A 21,752-nucleotide genomic window follows, 5' to 3' on the forward strand; every position below is an offset into this window, starting at 1 on the left:
CCTCGATAAGCAATTGCAGGGACTGTAGGTCCCTTACTTAAGGGACTTATTTAGGTAAGTTCCATCAGGAGCTGGACTCAAGTGCTGTGGTCCTATGAAAGGTGCCAAGGAAGTTTAGGAATGACAACAGATTGCTGGCATCGGTCCGCTGTGACTATACATTTCATACCAGATTGATTCCTAATCACTATCTATACAGTGTGCACTTACACTATTGTTAACTGAGACTAAATGTGGTTGACCTTGTAGAAAAGCAGAGGTTCTGATCTAATCCAAAGGCTTTAGATTTCAGTCTCTGATACTGATCACCTACAAATTTACTGCTGTTCTTATCAGATATGTTGGATCATATGATTATCTATGCTATCTTGGATACACTTCTAGGTTTTGAGGATTTATTATTTATTATTATTTTTAACAACTAATTGCAAAATCATCCCTTTTTCTTCCCTCTGGGCACACAGTTATCACTCAGCTAAGCTGCTCTAACCAACTCTTTTTCATTTGCCAGAAGGCAGTACTTACTTGCTTGTTGTTGAGGAAACATAACAAAAACCAAGGAAACACTTGAGAATCCCTGAATTAGCATGAGGTATAATGGTATGCTCAGATGTGTGATACATGTGTGTAATAAGTATAGTTTTCACCTGTGCCTCCAAGAAGTCAACTACTGCAATAGATGTAATGTGGCTCAAGATATCCCTGAATGGAAAATATATTCAGCTGTAGAGCTCCAACCCATTTTTTAACTTTCATTTTTTAACATTGCACTTTTGGAACTGTATTTTCCTGACATTGAAGTGTCTGGTTTAGGAAGGACAATTAAGGCCTACAGTCAAAAGGTGATTTTAGTTTTAACCTGAAAAGGCTGCCAATTAAGTTACAGCTAATTATAAGAAAGGTATATGACTCCAATAGGCAAACAGGGAAACATAACCATTACTCACACTCTTCACTAGACCTGACAATCAAATCACAGCAACTCTTTTGGAAGAGAAAGTGAGTATCTGGAGTGATGATGAGCGTGTAATTTGCTGCTTTTAAAAAGATAACCTGAATTTTTCAGATAATGTTTTAAAATTACTCAAAAAGCAATGCTGCGAATCCTCCTCTTGTGATCTGCAGTTTCTTTGTGTTGGTGTTAGCAAACATAAGCCTTTCCTTAAGTTCCCACATAAATTCTCTTCAAGTCCACTATAAGCAATGATTTCTATGCAGATTTGCTTTAGAAGATCACAAAAAGCAGCTGTATAGAGCTCAATACTTCTAGCACTACAGAATACCACTTAAACTACATGCCTTGCAGGTGCTAAGTAAGACATCCAGCTGGGGGCCACAGCTAAGGAGCTGACTCCAACAATTCCAGTCACTTCTGTAAGAGTTATTACAGTGTATCAGAGGGAAAAGAAGGATGCTTATGAATATCTAATCCATAAAACCATAATCAGAGGGCCAGCTTTTGGACTTTTAAATCTGCAAAGCAAAGAGAAGACTACAAAATAGCAGGTACAGCATTTCTCTTGGCTGTTTAGCGCTAACCTTTCAAAAGTTGATACCGCTCACTGATTCTACTTCATAGTTAAAGCAAAAGGAGATAAGTAACTTTCACTGACAGAGAAGCAGATTTGCCTAACAAAAAAAACATTCCTTTGTATAACAGGTTATCATATGTTGTTTACTCATCCTCTAAGTGTTGTGTTCATGTGTTTCTCCATACATTTATTAGTGACCTGCTACATCATTCCTTCATTACACTGATTATGGGAGAGTAAATAGGAAACATCACAATGTTTGACTGCAGTTTGACTCATAAATTCTTTTCCTTGATTATTCTTTATTATCTCTACACAAAATGAAATACATATCTTACACAAATTTGAACATAATCATACAACAATACAAACGAGTTGTTTGAAAGCTTAGTTGTGTGTATGAAAAAAGATCCAACTACAATCTGCATTTCAAAAAATACAAAACTCTGTGGTTTAAACCAGTTAGCTAAGATAGCTTTAAGGTGGCTGGGTCAGGCAGTGAGTATATCACACACAACTGCTACTAAGCGTTTCGTTTTCTTTAATGGGATGTGATGGTTTTTGTTCTTTTCTCTACTTCTTTTTTTATTATTATTTTTTATTTTTCTTTTTATAAAACACTTCCACTTTCATGTTTCAGTGGTTAATTGCACTTCGGATTTTAAACAAACAAAAAAAAACAATAAAATTTTCATCCTCCCACTGGTAGGTTTATATCAGCTTTGGCTGGAACGTAATGGCATTTAGATGGAAGAACACGTTCAGAAAGCAAAGGTTGGAAAACTCAATCTTTATGGTCAAATAGAAACACAAGCGTTTTTTGGGGTGTTGCATACTTGTTGGATTTTGTTTGAAAACAGAGTATGCTTTACAGGTAGTTGTTAAACATTCTTTTTGAAACTTCACACAATTGTGTAAGTAAAAATATTGCTCAAGTTAACTAAGTTCTCCATCATGCAGTTGTACAGCCCTGTTAGAAATTAACCGCTCTAAGGTTGAAGAGTGCCATTCCACTTCATGTATAGGTCTGTGCGTGTAGATTTCTCTACCAAAACATTTTCCTGAGAGATGTTTTGCATAAGACCACATTCATTAAAAAAATTCCACACATTGAAATGTATATGCTAAACTCTAAAATCCTATCTTATATAAAACACAGTAATAACCTTTTGAAGTCAAAACTTGTCAACATATTAAACAGTTGCAGGCACAGCTTGAGTTCAGTGCTCTCAATTGCCATCCACCAGTTGTTTTTGTAAACTAGAAAACATAAGAAAACAGTGTTAGTGCATTTTAGGAAATTCAGATTCCTCATTAACACACTATTTCCATTTCTGAAGCTTCCAAAACAACAACTCTATATGCTAGAAGCAACCCATACTGATTTCAAAACAGGGAAAAGCAAATTAGATGTTTATGCAGGGCCTAAATCTCACTTCAACAAAGTTCACCTCAGTCTAGGAGATTTTTATTTAAAGGAAGACGATCTATCCCTGGCAGAAGTACTAAAGGGCTTCAGCATTTCTAAAAGGCCAACTAGCACAATCTGCAACTTGCTTTAAAGTCCAGAAATTGAACAATTGTTATTAAAGCAAAATTCCCCATGCCTAAGAATTCTTTATTGAGAATCCAAAATAAAGAAACACACTGCACTTATTTGCTCTTTCAGAGACCAAACTTCACGCTAAATTTAATGTCAGACAGTAATAAGGATTTGTAAAGCTAATTTGAAATGACAAAGTCCAAAAGCGAAGAGACATTTGTGCCCACTAGGCTTCATAATGAAGACATTATAAAAGTGCTCAACTCGAGCTTAAGCAGCAGTCTTGGAGACCTGAGCTCAAAGGATGCCCTCTGGGCACAACCCTCACCTTTCCAGGTATTCTTTCACGTTGTCATAGCCATAGAACTTTGCCATGTGGATGAGCATCCCTGTGGCACAGCGACCATCACGCTTGCGGCAGTAACTGCAGTTACACACACCGCGACAAGGAGGACAGCTCCAGTCCTGCAAGGAGGAATGGGGGTGTCATTAAAGGCCAGCTATAGGTAGGGTTGTACTACCCTTTGCACTACCCTTTGCACTACTCCAACAGACAGGAATATGGCTTCCTTTTTGCCTTGTTATTCCGGGTAACCAACAAGTCAGCCAAACTTGTTACACTTTCCACATACTGCAGGATTAAGAATAAGATTATTACTACTCTATTTGCCTATTTCAATAGGTCTTAGTCTGCAAGCTCAAGCTCTCTGGATTACTTGCTTATTATTAACTCTAAACAGACAAATAGCACCTCCAATATTGCCTATCATACTCAGGGTTTTGGATACTATGACCTTGGATGTACCTTTGAGAGACTGGGCATGATGATGTTAGATGGGACACCATTGCCTAATAGGGGCAAGAACATTCTGGGCAGCAAGCTGGGCTTTAAACTAGATTCAATGGGGGAAGAGGATGTACTTCTAAGTGACAGAGAAGAGCCAGCAAATATTGTCACTACAGGAAGGAGCAGCAAAAAAACTCACATTTGCCCCAGAGAAATGTGGGAGGGCTCATCCAAGAAGGTAACACAGCCAACTGCCCAGCTGAAGTGCCCCTACAGCAATGCACATAGCACAAGGAATAAACAGGAGGAGGTGGAAACCATGATGCAACCATGGAAGCCATGATGTAACACAGGTCCAGTACTTTTCCCTTGCACTCCTACAAAAATCAGCATCAGTCCCAATGGTACTGCAGACCTTAGAGCAAAAAGCTTTAAACCATGACATTACTACAAACATACACTCAGCACAGCTCAATAATAAATCATATTATTAAAATTTTGTTCCCAAACCTGAAACAATACTTACTGGATCAAGTAGTGCTGATTTCACATCTTCCCCATATCTATTTCGAAGACATGGTCCACAAAACTGCCCTCTTACACCTCCACAGCCCTTGTTGCGACAGATGGTCTTTGTATCAATTGTCTTTTGTCGACACTGGTGGCAAGTACTGCCCTAAAAATGTTGGAAGGGAGGAGAAATAACCATGTGTGAAGGGCACCTTAAATGCTTATTGCTTAACATTCCTAATACATCTGCTGATAGCAAAACACAATCTTCAAACCAAAGAAAAATTCAGCAATAAATATCTTAGTAAGAACTGTAAGTTTTGTCAGTATTATCAATTACAGTATCTCACATGCTGGAAATTTTACAGAAACAGTGCCTGTCCTTATCTTTGGAGTCTCAGACTACATGAATTTCATAGTACAGTTCTGATTCCATGCCCCAGTCTGTCAGTAAGCTAATGTAAGGTTATGGCATACTCAGAAAATGACCATCTCAGCGGTGAAGAATAAAACATAGTAAGATGATCCTCTAGCTTTTGATGACTAATAGCTAAATCAGATAAAAGAAAGGAAGGATTCCAGCAATCTCTTTGGAAACTAGCAAACCCTTACAGAAATGTAGTTTTTCTTGAAGGTATAAAGAGCAGCAAGGATCACTGACATTTAGCTGCACAACCACAACTGCAACAATTAAAACAATGATAACGTAAGAAAATAAGATTTCAACTCCTATCACTAAAGAGCCATAGATGTAACAATTTCCATTTAATTCTATGGCAAGAAAGCATTTATTGGCAGAGGCAAAAAATTGTTGGGACTGTATTAATCCATGTGAGCAAGTCCACAGAAGCCTGTTAAAGCTTTCAAGTTGTGCCTGTGCAGTATGATACCAAGAGCTATGCTCTCCAGAACTTAAGGAAAGCACACGTTTTGGCAAGCACCAAATGTGCCATTAAAAGACCATTAATGGACACCATACAGAAAACATTAGCCACTTACTAGAACTTTGTCATAGATTTTGTCTTTAACAGTAATTGCAATGTTGTCCAAGTCATCCTCGGTAATATCCTCCACTGGACGGTAAGATGAATACTTTGATCTCCTCCTTTTACGCATGCCACAGTTCCCCTGTTAAACAAACTAACCTCAACATCTTTTGTCTGGTGGCATGAAGACTGTCACCACACGTGATGACAAATTCATTCACATACAATGCATATGTAACCTAGTGGGTGTAGACTACAGGCTCACAGATCACTGAAAGACCAGGGAGTAGAGTTGAGTAACCATCCAACTATCCCAGTCTGTTTTCTCTCCCCTACTCCCTAATCACTTCTCTACTCCATTTATTATTTAGTCTGTTTAGTTATTCCTTCTTATGGTTATCTCCTTGTTACTTCTACTCCCACAAAGCCCATTTTTCTGCTTCTTTTCTTTGCATTCCCTGCACACCTCCACTAACTTCATACTCTACCTCTTCCCTCACAAAATAAAATTATAGCCATTTGCCTTCCCCAAGCTTTGTTCACTCAATTTCCTACCATGTTCTATTCCACTAAAAATCTTTACTTAAGTTGTAGTTTAGTCCAGCCTTTCATTACTATCTTGCTAGTTAAATGGAAAAGTGTCTTCTATTCACTAAATGTTCTTATTATCTTTTATATATTCTCAATGAAGCTGAATCATGGATCATCATTATGCCCATCAGGAGATTTCCACATCTCACCTAATCCTTAGCCTCCCTCCTACCCCATGTGATACTACCTTTGTCCTTCATTCTCAGTCAGATCTGCTCTCTCCAGAACAGAGGGATTTTCATGTCATGTTTTTTAGTAGCCAAGTTCCCGCTATAATTGTTCATCTATGGACAGTGCTCTCTCTGTAAGCAGAACTGGGATTCCAGTGACACTATGTACAGATACAAAGTCTTCTTCATAGACTACGTGGTAAATAAAGCCAAGAACAAATGCAGACGGTTTGTTGGTGCCTTCACTCTCAGTTCAATTATGCAATTCCCAACTTCCCTCTGCTATTTCCAGAGAAGAGTTTTTGCTATTTTTCCCCGAGTCTGAAGATTCGGAAGATCTGCCTTAACACGCCACTGTCTTGCCACTCAAAAGCCTGATACATTTGGGTTCTAACAACTTTCAGACAACAAACAAACACTAGAACCTAAGTAAACTGTCTTGTTATGCCTGGACAAAACAGTAGCAAATAGAGCTCAGGAAATGGATGAAAGTTGAGGCAGGAATGCCTAAAGACAATTTCTATTGCTAATCACAAACCAAAGGTTCTCGTTAGCTTCCTCCAGGATTCATTTTATCAGTCTGACCTAAACACTGGCCAACAATCTATACAAATGTTCCCCTCTATGAAAAATATCAAAGTCTCTATGGAAAATATCAAAGTATTTGTGGCAAATACCACACTCAGGCTCCTCTTCAAGAGGTTTTCTTGTTTATAGCTTTGTAAGTGTTCTGCAAATCTGACAGCCGACATAGTAAATTTTTCCAAGGCAAATTTTTCAGGCGGACGAGCATTTCTTGTTGGGTTCATGCGACGTGTTATCTGGCCTTCAGAAAACGCCCTCCTTGGTATTCTCTTCTGTTTCTAGAATGAAGGAAAGAAATCTAGTAACTGTGATTTCTAGTATTTTTTCAGTTACATCTGTAGTGCTAAACACCAGGATTTCAAGATGTCTGTTCCACACTAGCGCTTTTATGAACTCATTCTTCTTCCACTCCTCATCCGTTTAGCCAAACATGACCAATATCTAGCAGATACACTATACCTTTTTGCTCCTTTTAAAAGACCAGTTTTCACAGATTATATTTCAATTAACATCACAGAACTGTACCAAAATTCTACGGGTGGCATATTGCGCTTAAAGCTAGATCTCACTGATCTTCAGCAGCTGAAGATTCCTAAGTTCCCACAATTATGAACAAACCTTTAATGAATAAGCCAAAGCCCAAGCTTTCTTTTGTATTTTCTCATCTTAGAGGGCCACGGAAAGAGCATGAATAAGTCTTCTCTTCTACATTTCAATGAATAGCAAGGATCTTTTGATAATGACTGAATTAATGAAACAGGAGTTCAGCATGGCCACCTACCATAAAAATATCTATATAAGTGTCAATCTATGACATCTGACAGCTTGAACAAGATGTGAGTTAAATCTGCTTGTCACCATATTGCCTTAGCAAGAAGTGAGTAACACTTCACAAGAGAGGTTGGAAGTCAAAAAACAAGAAGAAAGGAAACCAGACTGATGCCTTTTTGACTCCTCAAAAAAAGACACTAAATGATAGTAACATGCTATAGAAATATAACCATTCCTTGAATACACAGACAATCATTTAGCTACGGCTAATTCCAAGACTTCCAAAGACTCTGTACTTCTATTCCACGTCACCACTGACACACAACAGTATTTACAGACTGGTTTCCTGAAGACATGGCTCTTCAATTTTACCTGGCATCTCTTCAGTTTGTAACATGTGAATAAAACACTAGAGACAGTAACCTAAAGAGATCCTAGAGGGGTTGGGGAAGATCTGCTTCTGGCTAAGAAAAGCTATCACCACCCTAGTTTCATGTTGAACTGGTTGAATTTTATCAGCACTGGGAAGTGCGGATTTTAAAAGTCTGTAAAAGAAATATTACCTGGGAAATTTAAAAGGATCTAAACACAAAAGAAAGCAATTATCCTAATTTAATTTATCAAGTTGGACACAATGATCTCTAGAGGTCCCTTCCAACCCCTACAATTCTGTGATTCTGTAATTTGCATAAACACAGGTATTTGTCTAGTATCTCAAAAGAACTTTGGTGACAAAATTTATAAAGCAGCATCTAAGCTTGGTCTCAATACTTCTTCATACAATTACCTTATAAAATTGCATTTCCTCACAAAAACTACAGTATTTTAACAATACCAAGCGCAAATCCATACAAAGTAACCAAATCCATGGAAAATCCAAGCAAAACCTGGTGAAAGTGTTCTATCAAGAAGCACATTAATCAAAAGCATAAATATCCATCATCTCTAACCAGTACATGGCGCCTTACCGAAGGAGTTGAGGCAGGCGGCTTCACTGGGAATAGGTCAGGTATAGAATTCAGTTCTGCTAGTAACTGGGCAAGCTGAAAGCAACAGTAACATCATATTGAAAAGTCACTACAAACTTGCATATTTTTGACAAGCATCATCCGCTCTTTGTACGCACTCTGAGATATACTTGAACGCATTACATTTCAGCGCATGAAATGTCTCAATAAACACTTAAATAAAGTGGGGCTCAAAAAAAGGGGCTCATTTATGCATGAGTGAAAAAATAAATTCCACAGTTTTGCAGCTTCACAGCTCCCATTAATTCTTACTAGAATAAAGCAGCTAATATTATATTCAATATTGTCAAAACAACACTGAAAAAGAGTGTCCTCAACACTAACTGAGTTTACAATGGTAAAATTGGAATTGGAAAGAAGGGTGGAAGCAAGGAAGGAAGAGCAAGAAGAACACAAAAGCAGCAAAGAAACGGGGCAAGTAATTAAAACAAGTTTTTTTCTTGGCAGCTGGGCCAACACACACCCAATATTTGTACAAAGAGTACAAAGAGTTGGAGGCTGCAATACATCTCAGAACTGAAGGATTCACAAAGGACCCAAATTCAACACACTACAGTGCCAGATTTGCACACTACCAATTAAAATTAAGAGATCTAGTGGAATTTTAGACGGGGGAAAAGCATCTGGCAATGATCAGTCTCACTGCTCCCTTATCTACATACACACTTTCAGTAGCAGCAGCGAAGTATAACTAAACATCAGATCCTATATAACTGAAGCTATATTTATAATCCTTAGCAGTTTTGAGCAGGCTTTCCAACCAATGAGTGCAGTAGATCCCTCAGAAGGATCAGAATGGGAAAGTAGAAACTCTATTCAATAAACAGCAAGAACGACCTGAAGGAATCAGATGGCTTTCTGAAAGTTTCCAAACGTAAGCCTGTAACACGGATACCTGCAACAGTATTCACAGTACTGCTCATAAGTCTTACCATGGCTTTATTTTCTTTAATATTCATAGCTCTTTTAAGCAGAGCACTGGAACTTTCTTCCTGTGTTTCTTTCACATCTTCTTCAATCTGAAAGCAAGCCTCGCAGTTTGTCCTTCGCTTGCAATTTCTTTAGTGGAGGGTTTACTGTCCTTTAAAGGGAGCTTAGAAAAAGCTTGTTCAGGCACATTTTTCTCAGAAGACTTCCTGGTCGGAAACTGAAAGGCAACACGAAGACCAAAGCTTCTTCTTTTGGGAGAAATTTTCTTATTTGACTCTTCCTCCTCGTCTCCCTCAGTAGCCAATAAATTACCACGTTCTTCATCACTCAAGTCTGACTCCATCGCCTATGGGTAGGAAGAACCCCTGTTATATTTGCTGCTTTGACACACAAAATGTCATTTTTAATCCCTATTTATAGGCAGCAGATTCACTATCCAAGTGCTAAAAATACACCCAAACCAAAAAGTTTTATAAAGCTAGCAGCATTCAACTTCCCCCAACACAAAATCTGTGCATTAATACACAGATATTACAAACAAGGCTATCAGGAACAGCACTGCCTAGTGGTCAGTATACAAGGAGGGGGAGAAGTTCTCATTTCTAATATGAGATATTGCACTAAATGAAAGTGGGTTGTTTTCTTTTCCCTCTTTCAATACATATTATTCTTCAGTATGAATAATGAACATCACGGTGCATCACTAACACTGACTATTATTTTCTGTTTACACAGGGCAAAAAAAAAAGGAAAAAACCATCAATATATGCATACTGCCTTTACTGGAACTGCCTTCTTCTTCAGGTCCTCCCCATTTGAAGCACATCCTTCAAACGCATCAGTTTCAGAATCAGTGTCTTCAGTGAAAATCTTCTGCAGCTCTTTAGTAAGGTATCTGGGTTGGTATCGAATGCCCTGTAAAAACACCAGCCAGAAGCCATAAGAGTCATACACAAAGTAGTGACACAATTAGAATGAACATGTTCAAAGGCTTAACCAAGTACAACTAGATGTTATATACATATCATACATACCTGTGAAGGCACATTACAGGCAAAGCTTGTCAAAAGAAGAAAAAAAAGTAGAAAACATTCAGTTTCAGCTCTGAGTCATTTTAACTTATTGAGTTGTTCTTTTTTGTCATTTTGAGCACAAGGTTAACTGAGCTTGGCCTCGTGGCAGAAACTTGATTACTTTGTCCTCAACTACTACCCAATAAACTACCAGATTTCTTGTTTATAAATTATGAGTTTGTTGTGTTTGTCTCTTCTGGGTGCAGAAAAAAAAAACAACAAACACAACAGGCCTTAAATGGCTTTGTATTGAAAATATTAAAGAAGAAGAAAACGAAACCGAGCCACAAGCACAGGAAGAAAGTCGTCCTTTTTCAGTACATAGGAGAAACAGAACCCTTTTCTGGGTTCGCCACAGAAGTACTAAAGGCTCCTGGAGATGGAGTCTGTTCCTTCTCACACTGTTACACCATTACTGAAGCAACAGATATCTACAAAAAAGCACTCAACAGTCTTGACTAAAATCCCTCCACCTTCCAATTGCTCAGCTTCTCTTTAGTTCACATTTTATTGTTCGAATGTGTTCTAGACTGACCCACAGACTAGGAAATGAAATGCCAGTCCAAGAAAGAATAAAATCTCATTAGAACACTTCCCAGGATACAAATATTCACATACCAAATATAGCGCAAATCTAGCGCTTCTTTTTGACGCCTTTAAACACAATGCACTTACTACATCAGAACTGTATTTCCATACTTCCAATCAGAATTAGCAGACCATCTGTCAACTCATCCCTCCGAGTCCCCCGAAAGACTTGTTCAGAGTAGGAACACACACACGTTCACACCACACCTGGTTTTTTAAAGACTACAACATCCACTTAAGTTTGATTCCCCAATTTTCCTCTGCTGTTTCTTCCTCCCACCCAAGACACAAAAATGACCTTTCATATGATGCAATTGCTAAATATCTTTATTGTTCTCTTCAATTCCCTCCCATCCCTGACTTTAATTACACCCTTCCTTACGTTAAGATAGTATCTGGTGAAAAACAGATACAATACATTCAGTGGAAATACTTACAAGGGAATGAGAGGGGAGATTTACTGCATATGCTATTTCTTTGCACTTAAACATCTCCCTCGAGTCATTATGGATAATGAGAATGAGTTTTCTCATTCTGCTTTACTCTTTTGTTGATAGCTGTAGCGCAGCTGCTTGAGAAAGGAATAAACACAATAGGGAAGTTAAAGTGAAATTGCATTTCTTGGAGGGAAACAGAAGTTTGTATGTATTCTGTGTTTTCTTGAAATTCCACAAGGAAGGATAAGGAGTGGCTGGGGGGGAGAGAGGGAAGGAATCTTAATTGGTTTGTTAGCCAAAGTGGCTGAAAATAACACACCTAAAGCTATGCCATGTTAGATCAGTGATAATGATCTACACGTGACGAGATAAACATCAGGGATACCTACTGCAGAAACTGCTGAAACTCAGCAGAAGCACAGAGATTGTGGCATCAGTCAATATGAACGCATTTGTGACTGCCTGATGCATGAACGTCCCATCCCACCCCACCCCTATGAGGCAGCTGCTTCGCCTCACCATTCCAAAAAGTCAGAATTCAGGCAAAACTCTGTTTTAGGGCCAAATCTCTTTATTGTTTTCATCAATGACTATGACACAAAACTTGAAGGTATACTAAGTTTGTGAACAACAATAAAGTGGGAGAAGCTGTTGATTCCCTTAAGGAAGGGTAAAAAAGTCTTGCAGAGAGTTCCTGGCAAATTAAAAGGCCAATTTCCAACCACATGAATTTTAACAAGAGCAAGTTCTGAACTCTGCACCTGGAACGGGGCATCCCCAGCTACACTTACAGAGTGGGTAACAACAGACTGGAGAGCAGCCCCATGGAAATGGATCTGGGGCTTCTGCTGACAGAGGCTGAAGTGCCAGCTGTAAATTCTGAACACATCTCACTTGGAGCAGGGAATACTGTGGGATTCCTGGAATCACATAGTAACAGTACTTAGCTCTTACACGTTTTCTATCATAGGACTTTAAAATCCTTTGCAGCAGAGATCATTATCACAGCCTCCTTCTCACACACTAAGAAACGAAGGCAGAACAAAGTAAAGCAAGGTGCCTGCAGTCATCAAGCAGGCAGAAAAGCACAAGATCCCACAGAAGACTCTACCACCACTTCTTCATTAATCATTCTTCACACCCAGCACTAAGCCACAAGTGCAACAGCAAGCTTCCTTGGGTTATTTCAAGCCAACAGTTCACCCACTGAGCAACAGTATTACAAAGCGACTCACAGCTCAGCATATTTCACCTTTTAAGACACTACATATCGCCATCGTAGACTGTAGTTCTACTCCCAAACAGCTTCCACACTCAGTACAAATCTCTCCTGACAGTACTAGCTCAGAATCAGTACACACAGTACATACATCAGCAAGTCTCATTCTGTTTGTTTCCTTTGCTAACACATCTTCCTTGTATTTATCAATGTTTAACGTGATGGGCTTCAAAACAAAACAGACAATACTCACAGTAAAACCTCTCTTACAGAACGTCAGACCATACCTATTAAGTATTTAAACTCCTAAAAGACTAAAAACTTGCATGGCCAAAGGCACCTCCCAAGGTGACTAAATTCACCACGTAAGAGTTCAACAAGTTTGGCCCCAGAATCAAAAGAAACTTCTATCAGCAGAGTTGAACATTTCCTACCATCAAGTACTTCATCGACCATTCCAGGTAAGCCTCTCTACATCACAGGCTACTAAGGAAAACTTCAGCCAGCTCTCACCTAGGCTATGTTAGGATTTGTCGGAAGGACAGTGAAAAGATACAGACTTTGGGCATATATGAGCTTTATTTCACTCTTGCTCTGCTCTTCTAGAATCAATGTAGACTTCCAAATGGATTTACCATTGTTTGAGCAAGAGAAGAAATCAACTCTAAACAAGTGACTCTGGCAGGCAGACAACAGCACAACCCAATGCACTGCCACAGAAGTCACAATGTCTGTATTTGAACTCTCTTGGTTATTTCCTCACCCCCATCTCTTACAGCAAACTGCCAGAATCCAGTTCCATTGCTGTGATGGAATTCACACACTACAGTGCAGCCTTAAAAATGTGCACTTTAATAGCAAAACACACAAGGAGCTGTGAGCATCTTGTTATAAATTGCTTCCAGGAGCCACGACATTAGTTCTTGTGCTGTTGCACAACTGAGTTAGCCACTGCTGCAATTACCGTGTGCCTAATTCTTTCTTTGTCTATTACTTCTGCATCTGCACCAGAGAAGCCATTATGGAGGTGTAATTACCAAGCCTGAATAAAGGAAAAAAAAAAATTTCTATTGAGAAAGTTTATGTCTATGCATTCTCAAATACTGAAGTACTTACTTTAGTAATTTACTGCAGAACTTCAACAGTATGTAGTGTGTTGCTCCCTGCAGTCTGTCAGTGAAGAATCCCATTAAATCATTGGTGAACCCTCATTTTACCTAATGGCTTAGGTTAATGGTAGAGCACCCAATACATATAAAATGGACTTACTCCAGGAGTTCAAAAACTTACCAAATTAAGGCTTGTATCCCTCCCAAACCATGTCCCTATGCAAAGTCGGTAACACGATCAACACAAATCTGATCTCAAATAGCTCCTATAAGTAATCAGGACGTGAAATAAAGAGTATTTCTGCTCCTTAACATGGCTGCTAGCTTCAGGTATAATTTCTAATTCACTGTGAAAAAGCAACGCCTCCCAACAGGCCTTTATTAACCTTGAAGTCTGGACTGCAGGTTTGCTCACCCACAACAGACCAAGGCACGGGCACAGACCCATCTACACACACCTCTACACCTTCCTCTTGACGAAGTTACTCCTCTCAAGTCAAGGTTATGGCCAACGTAAGCAAACACACATCAAAGATGAGCTAGCTCTGGAAACTTCTGCCACCATGATTTCTCCATTATTTATTGTGCAGTACTCCAAGCCACTTCCTTCCTTGTTATTAACTTTCAACTAAAGCACATTCAGAAACTGATTCATAATCAGCAGCTGAGCCTATCATTTTAACTTTGCCAACGAAGTGTCACATACCAAGAAAGAAAATACATACATGCCTCAACAAAGCGCAAGTGTAAATGCAAGCACTTTAAGACAGTCTTTTTGCTACTAAACCTAAATAAATAAGTAAAATTAAAGGACAGGAAGGCTCAGAGGTGATGAACACTTCAAGCTCACTCTGAGAAAATATTTCAACATGAAGAAGCCCACAGGTTCAGAGCAAATGGAAGACTGCTGTAATGTAGCAGATTTTAGAAATAGAGTCTTTTGCAGATAACAGTTACAGAAAGTACTGAAATTCTAGTGAAAGCTGAAGATAATTCACAGAAAAAGTATCATCCCTGATAAGAAATGTTATGTCTTTTGAGTTCAGTTATTTTAGCACGGAAAATACCATGACTCGTTTCAAGTACTCACAAAACACTTCTCAAAAGCAGAATACTGCCAGCTATCAACAGCATGCTATCCAACTGTTTCCAGGATTACCACACCTGAGCATGTTTTTTCTCAGCAGGAGAAGAAAGTTCAAGCTATTCCCATCCCTGGCTTTCCCCTTCTCTAGATCTAAAGAAAGATCGCAAGTGCATACAGATCACCCTTGAATCAGACAGCTTTCCCTGAGAGGCACTACTGGGAACTGAGAGCACTTAGTTCATTTGTGACAGAGCTGTGACCAGAGGCAAAGCACGAGGAGTGAAAGCAAGGCTGAGAGGGATGTCAGATCTGCTGCTGGCACTCCGCATACAACTGATGGAAAGAAAGGCACCTGAGGTCTCCCACAGTCCCAAGGTTGCTCTAGCTGCTGTCCTCACAGATTCCTCCTGTGTTAAGTAAAAACAAGAAGAAAAGCCTGAAGCAAGATGTTTTACTTTCCACATCAACAGTGAGAATTCAGATGTCTTCACTTAAAACTCAACCTTACTGATTCCAAAAGCAGATGCAACTTCTCCTTCTGCAAGGCAGTGCCCAGCCAGGTCAAAAGGAGAACATGCCTGCATGCAAGGCCTTCACTTCTGGTGGATACCTGAATGCTACTGTCTGCCCATTAACAGGTTTAAATATTTCGGTCCCACACTTACACATTCTTCTATAACAACATGGGATCAGGAGAACATCATGGGTGAGAGAGCAGGGAGCGATCTTTGCTTCTACTAGGCAAAAAAAAAAAAAAAACCACAAACAAACAACAACAACAACACAACTAATTAATTAGGTCGTTTTCCTGTTGGAAGCAGATGGCTAATTTCAGTAATGCTCAAGCTTTGTTTATTCATTTTAGTCAAACTGAAGTAATCCCAGTTTAATATCAAATGAATATTAACAGAGCCCAAACACGCACAAACTCGTACCTCCATTTCCTGCTGGAAAACCTTGATTTGCTCTGAGCTGAGCACACAGCCCCAGGAACACCACCCGAGGGCTGAGTAGGATCCCAAATAACAACTGAAGCACTTCAAGGCTGACAATTACCACCAGCATCACAAGAATGGAGGGCCCCAGCCAGAATGCTGTTCTGTGCCAAACCAAACCCCAAAGCTATAGACAAAAGCCTCGTCTTTCCCACTGGAACCATAATGGCAAACAACATTGTACAGGAGCTTAATCTTAAAACATTATGCTAAAGCAATAGAAGGTCAAGTCCCATATGCAGGAGAATCACAGTCAAAAGGACTATGAACACCATTTGAGGTGGTGAGGGGAAAGAATCTGAGGGGAAAGTCTGAGGTAAGGGGAAAGAATCCTTGCCCCAGTGAGGTATCAGAAGATGAGGGAAGGGCCAGATGATCTCTGCTGCTTTAGGGAACCTGGGTGCACAGCATGCCCGTTCTCATGTCTGGGCTGCCAGGCCTGAGGCCCTGTGGGTGCTCCATCCATCAGCACTCCTGTAACCAGCTCCAGAAACTGAAGCTGCTGTGCCAAAGCCTTTCCAGTCAGCCTCTGGGACAGGGAACAGATCCAACAGAGCATCACAACTCAGTACAACACAGTACTACTGACTGACTTGGCAACTGCTTACCACAGGGGCATGCATTCACTCACAGCTGTTCTAACTGAGTAGCCTGCATAGGCCACATCAACTCAGAAACAGGGAAGCCTTGATCACTACCTCTTGGCTCCAACTGAGCAAACCCATAGCTCAGTATGCTGCAAGCAGTGGAAACTAGGTTAGGCCACAGGCCTTGCTGGGTCAGAAATGAGCTCCCACGAGGACCACGAGCACACAGACAGACTTTGCAGCTCCATCCAGGCAGACTGTGCCCTCTACACGCTGGGGAGCCTGAGTTCCCAAGTTGCAGAGCAGGCTCACACACCCACCAGGCTGGGACCAGAGCTCAATTTGGGACGCTGATCACATCTGCGACCGTTCATCAAACACCCACAGCATTCACTTGGTTCAGCCGTGTGTTTGCAGCACCACGGCAGCGACTCGCTTTCAGACTAAACCAAAAACATACAGAATTAGATAGACAGGCAGATACACGCTACTATAAAAGTTGTGCTCCCGGGCTCGCAGTGGCTGCCTAAGGCTCTGTCCCTCATTACACAAAGGGGACGCTACAAACCCCACAGCGACACCTCCGAACCCAACGCGGGGAGGAGCCGAGGGGCGCCGCGCCACGTGGAGGGGCCGCGCTGCAGGGCCCCCTCCGCGGACAAAGGCTGATACGGGCAGCACCCTTACCCGCCTGCCCATCTTGGATTGCGAGGGTTCTCACCTTGCCTCGGGTCACCGCTGCCCGCGTCACCGGGCCCGTCGCCGCCGCCGCCGCTCGCCCCCGCGTCACCGGGCCCACCGCCGCCCGCTTCACCGGGCCCACCGCCGCTCGCCCCCGACCCGCCGGCCGGCCCCGCCGCCGCCGCCCGCGCCGCACCATCGCACCAGGAGCCGCCGCGGGGAGCGGAGCGGTGGAGGAGGAGGGAAGGGAGGAGCGCGGGGGGCACCACCACCACGAGCAGCGGGAAGCGGACGGGCGGCGGCGGGGAGGAGCCGGCCCGTGGCGGCGGGAAAGGCGGGGGTGGGCCCGGCACAGAGGGGCGGCTCGAGGGGGGAGGGAGGCGCTGGGCCGGGGCTGTGCTCAGCACTGCTGTTAGTGGGGGTGTGTCTGTGAACGAGGGGAGGGGATGCGAGCTTTGGTTTCGCCAAGTGAAACGCAGGAGTTCGGGCTCGTGTGTGCTTGGGGAGGCCGTGGTCTGCCCAGAGCGGCCTAGCCTGGCTCATGGTTTAGACGTTTATGTGGTACAGGTGTGAAGTGAGAGCCTTAACCCAATGGACGTGATGTAACTTCAAAACGTTTTGAGCAAGCATAGAATCATAGCGTACCCCAAGTTGCAAAGGATCATCGACTCCTGGCTCCACACAGGACAACCCAAAAAGTCAGACTAGAAGCATTCCCAAGCTTCTTAAGTCAAGCACTCATAACTTGAAGTTATTTTACAAGTGATCTGTAAAGCTTGTGGAATCGTTAATGCTGGAAAAAAACCTTGAAGATCATCCAATCCAGTCACCAGCCCATCCACACCATGCCTGCTGACCACATCCCTCAGTGCCACATCTGTATGGTTCATGAACAGCACCTGGGATGGGTGACCCCACCACCTCCACAGGCAGCCTGTGCCACTGCATCACCGCTCTTCCTGAGAAGAAAATGTTCCTAATATCCAGCCTGAAAAGATGAAACCACTGTGAGGCAGAGTTATTTTCTTCCAACAGCAAGTCAGCGCTTCAAACTCCAAATGTCCCAGAATCAAATCAGAGACTGCCCTGCAGTCCAGCTGAAATCAACCCATGATAAGTGTCTTTAAAGGTTTGCACTGATAAAACCAAATCACATGATTTAAAATACTGTCAATCGTGACTTACAGTAAAAGACAGAAAGACAGTAAAAGAAAGAAAGTTTGTGGGAAAGTGAAGGACAGATGAGAAATGGTCTTTTCCTACCCCACTCTGAACAGTCAAATAAGCGGAGGAAGTGCTCCTCTGTGCTGTACAGTATCTGATACTCAGAATAACACACACGGATAGATTCCCAAGGTGGATTTCGCATTGAAATACCTCCAAGCTTTTATATTCCAGCCTAGAGGAAGGTATATGTTAGCAATGAATGTGAATAAAGTAGTTACAAGCACACAAAGACCTGTTAGGCAAAGCAGGCCATTTAAATGCCGGTATGCATTGCAATATCCACTACAGAGGCACCTGCAGTTGTCACTCAGACTGCAGAAATAAGGAGCTTTGCGGATAAGGTGGGGAGGAGTGGGTTCAGTAGCAGATGAAATGCAGGAACTACGTATAATATCTGCAAAACTGAAATGCAGACTTTTTACAATAAGAAAGAATAAAAATCTCTTGTGCATACGGAGCTCACGCATTCCCAAAAGATGTGTTTTATGCATTCAGTTGCTGACCCTGAATTCAGTTCTGTCTCTTGTCCCTAACAGTCTACATTATGAAGCACTTCATTTGTTAAAAGCTGTCAAGATGCTACCTTGGATTGTGAACAGCAGATTTGAAATGATTGTGTTGACTGTCCTGCGCTAAATTAGGGTGAGTAAAATTGCATTCTATTACAATAGAGACTTGCAACTATTATGCTGTTACAAATACATTATGAATCGCCTGGTAAGATCTGCTATTTTATACAATTTCTTGCTTTGTTTCTCTTTTTCTGTTAACTTTCCACTTCATTTTATACTTGCACAACCATTCACAGTGTTTTCCAGCCCTTTATGCCATCTAGTGCTCTTTATTTTCTTCTTTTAGAAGTGGGGTTTTGAAACTTCCCCTAGTTTAATTTGTCTTCAGCTGTACCTCAAGCACTTAGCAGCATGCATTTTCTGTCACTGAATTCCTGCCAATTTTCTTTACCTCTTTTCACATTACTTCAAAGTTTGTCTTTCTAACCCCAATAGCTTTCATGTTATTGCCCTGCCAGTGGAATCTCATCAGCTGCTCAGATGAGGTTCAGCCAGATTCCAGGTACTCTTCAACTTCAGCCTTAATATATTAAGCCTGGACTATTTCACAACGACTGGGTCCAGAATAGCTTCTGACCTTGCTCATCATCCTGTGAGAGCATTGCTGATAATGCCTCAGTCCAGGACTTCGGACTCTTAAACTGGATAATGAAACTCATAACAATAAGTTCTATTTCAGCCATGCCATTACAACCAGACTATAACTTTCCAAACAGAACAAATGTGGACTAAAGGAATTACAAGCAGCTCTAACTATGCATCCGGAATAGCACGTCTATCAATTTATGTCGACCACCTCACTACCATGCTGATGCACAGTAGAATTACAGGACAGGACTGCCATTTTTCCAGAGTGCCCTTGTAAATGAAAACTTCGTTTGCTGTTAGTTTCAAATGAAAGGGTACCATTCTAGGTTATAATTCTGGACTTTCATGCTGTAAATTCACCAAGCTGGATAAAAGCAAAAAGCAGTCATCACTCCTGAGCTCTCTGTTTTCACTGCTCCCTCCAATGGGCTCTAATTTGGGGGCCATTGTAGTCACGACTGGGGGTTTTGCTCCTATCTTCCTGCCACCACATTTCCCCCAGACCTGTCAAGCATTTTAAGTAGCATGCACTTTCCCACACTTCTCAATGAATGCTGACATACCTAACTTAAAAGGATTACTTTCTGCTGAGAGGAATTGTAATCCTCTTTTCCTGCTCTGCAAATCCTCTAGTAAGTGAAAAAGAAAGGCCAAGATCTGTTCTGCTGTGCAGGGCAAATCACCATCTCAGAATGTATAGAAGAAAACAACAAATCTGAGATTTACTTGTGGTCACGCTTGTCCAGGAGCTGTGTGCCTATGTATTAACTCATTGGCATCTTTCATCACCATTTTTGATGCTTTGATATTTTCTGTCTGATAGCTATATGAATGCACGCACAATTGCTACGCGAATGGTGCTCAGGACAAAACAAGTCTCTCAGAGTTGTCTACAAAGAGCAACAGATGCTGAATCGCCTTAATGCAAACACATTTTTTAATAAGTGGCATTCTCTTAGCAAACCACAGAAACATACTTTTAATTCATGTACAAAAACTAGCAGTTTTCCAAACCACAACAGCTTGTAGGTTGTTTTCAAAAGCCAACATGGAAAATGCTGGTGGAGGTGAGGGCTCATGATCTGAGAGCAGTTGATCCAGGAACATGAGAACAGATGTTCCTACCACTTTGATTTCCACCTGCCCATCTCAAAACATTTCCTCACACCTAGTTATTGTTCAACAAATTGGTTTGTGGGTGAAAATGAAGACAAAATTTGGGTGATCTCACTGAGCCATCTGAGTCTGAAGCCTTAGGCTATTCCATTACAATAGCAACCTGTAACACTGCCTAAAAGAGTCTTCCAGTTCCCTTAAAAGAGCTGCACAGTGGTATAAGGTTTCGGGGTAGAGATGCTGCCACTGACATTTTCATTGCTGAAAAATTTATGTCATTGTTTCAAGTTGCAAACTAATATTTTGTTTCCAATGATCCATAAGTAGATGAAACAGGATCAGTACCATCTTCCCTGCCTTTCATTTACACTTGGACAGCAAGCTGTATGCACAAGGCTGATGAACTCCAGCTTCCTGATTCCACACAGGAGGCATAACAATGCTGGAGATACAGCAGACTGAAAAGAACCTTGAAGGTGTTCTCATACCCAGCTCTTTGCCTGGGCTGCACCTTACAAAATGTATGTCTCTTGGGAGATGTAACAACAGGTTGTGGAGATCACAAAGTGCCGTTTCTTCTTCTGGGTTATCAAAAGAACAAAAACGTGATGCCTACTGGAAAGAAATGGTACCCACTGACAAACTAGTGAAACTCATCCTGATATAGGCAGGAGGCAGAAGGCGGGGGTGGTGGCTTGATGTGAGCCTAAGAGATGGGTTGTCAGGCTCCTGAAAGGTCTCTTATCAAAACACTAATGAAACTGTATTGTTAGTAGCACGCTTATGTTTAAGCCAATACAAACCTTAACACCCCCTAATCTAGGTAATATCCTGTTTAAAGATATGCTTTCCTGCATTAGGGAGGTTGCATGCACAGAGCCCTGTTCAGCTCTGGTAGAGCAAGATCCTATGCTGCTTTGAGCTGTGCTGAACCTCTTAGGCAGACATGGCATAGATTTTGCCACTGGGGACAACCTTACACCCTCACTGTTCAACAGGATTTACTGAAAGTGTATCATAGCACTGGGAAGACTGGAAGG

The 21,752-nt window shown here is 41.3% G+C and overlaps 1 protein-coding gene across 1 annotated transcript; it reads right to left on the reverse strand.

The window, feature by feature from the left end:
- Window positions 1–1,796: 1,796 nt before the first annotated feature.
- CDCA7L (cell division cycle associated 7 like) lies at window positions 1,797–17,328 on the reverse strand. The gene is given in 10 exon segments (XM_015853863.2): window positions 1,797–2,792; window positions 3,404–3,540; window positions 4,389–4,538; window positions 5,372–5,500; window positions 6,797–6,982; window positions 8,444–8,518; window positions 9,436–9,566; window positions 9,569–9,779; window positions 10,208–10,348; window positions 17,250–17,328. Coding segments are annotated over 8 exon segments (1,047 nt in total). The 5' UTR covers window positions 9,777–9,779; window positions 10,208–10,348; window positions 17,250–17,328; the 3' UTR covers window positions 1,797–2,761.
- Between the last annotated feature and the right edge of the window lie 4,424 nt (window positions 17,329–21,752).

Source organism: Coturnix japonica, chromosome 2, assembly GCF_001577835.2.
Source record: "Coturnix japonica isolate 7356 chromosome 2, Coturnix japonica 2.1, whole genome shotgun sequence".
Classification (NCBI taxonomy): Eukaryota; Metazoa; Chordata; class Aves; order Galliformes; family Phasianidae; genus Coturnix; species Coturnix japonica.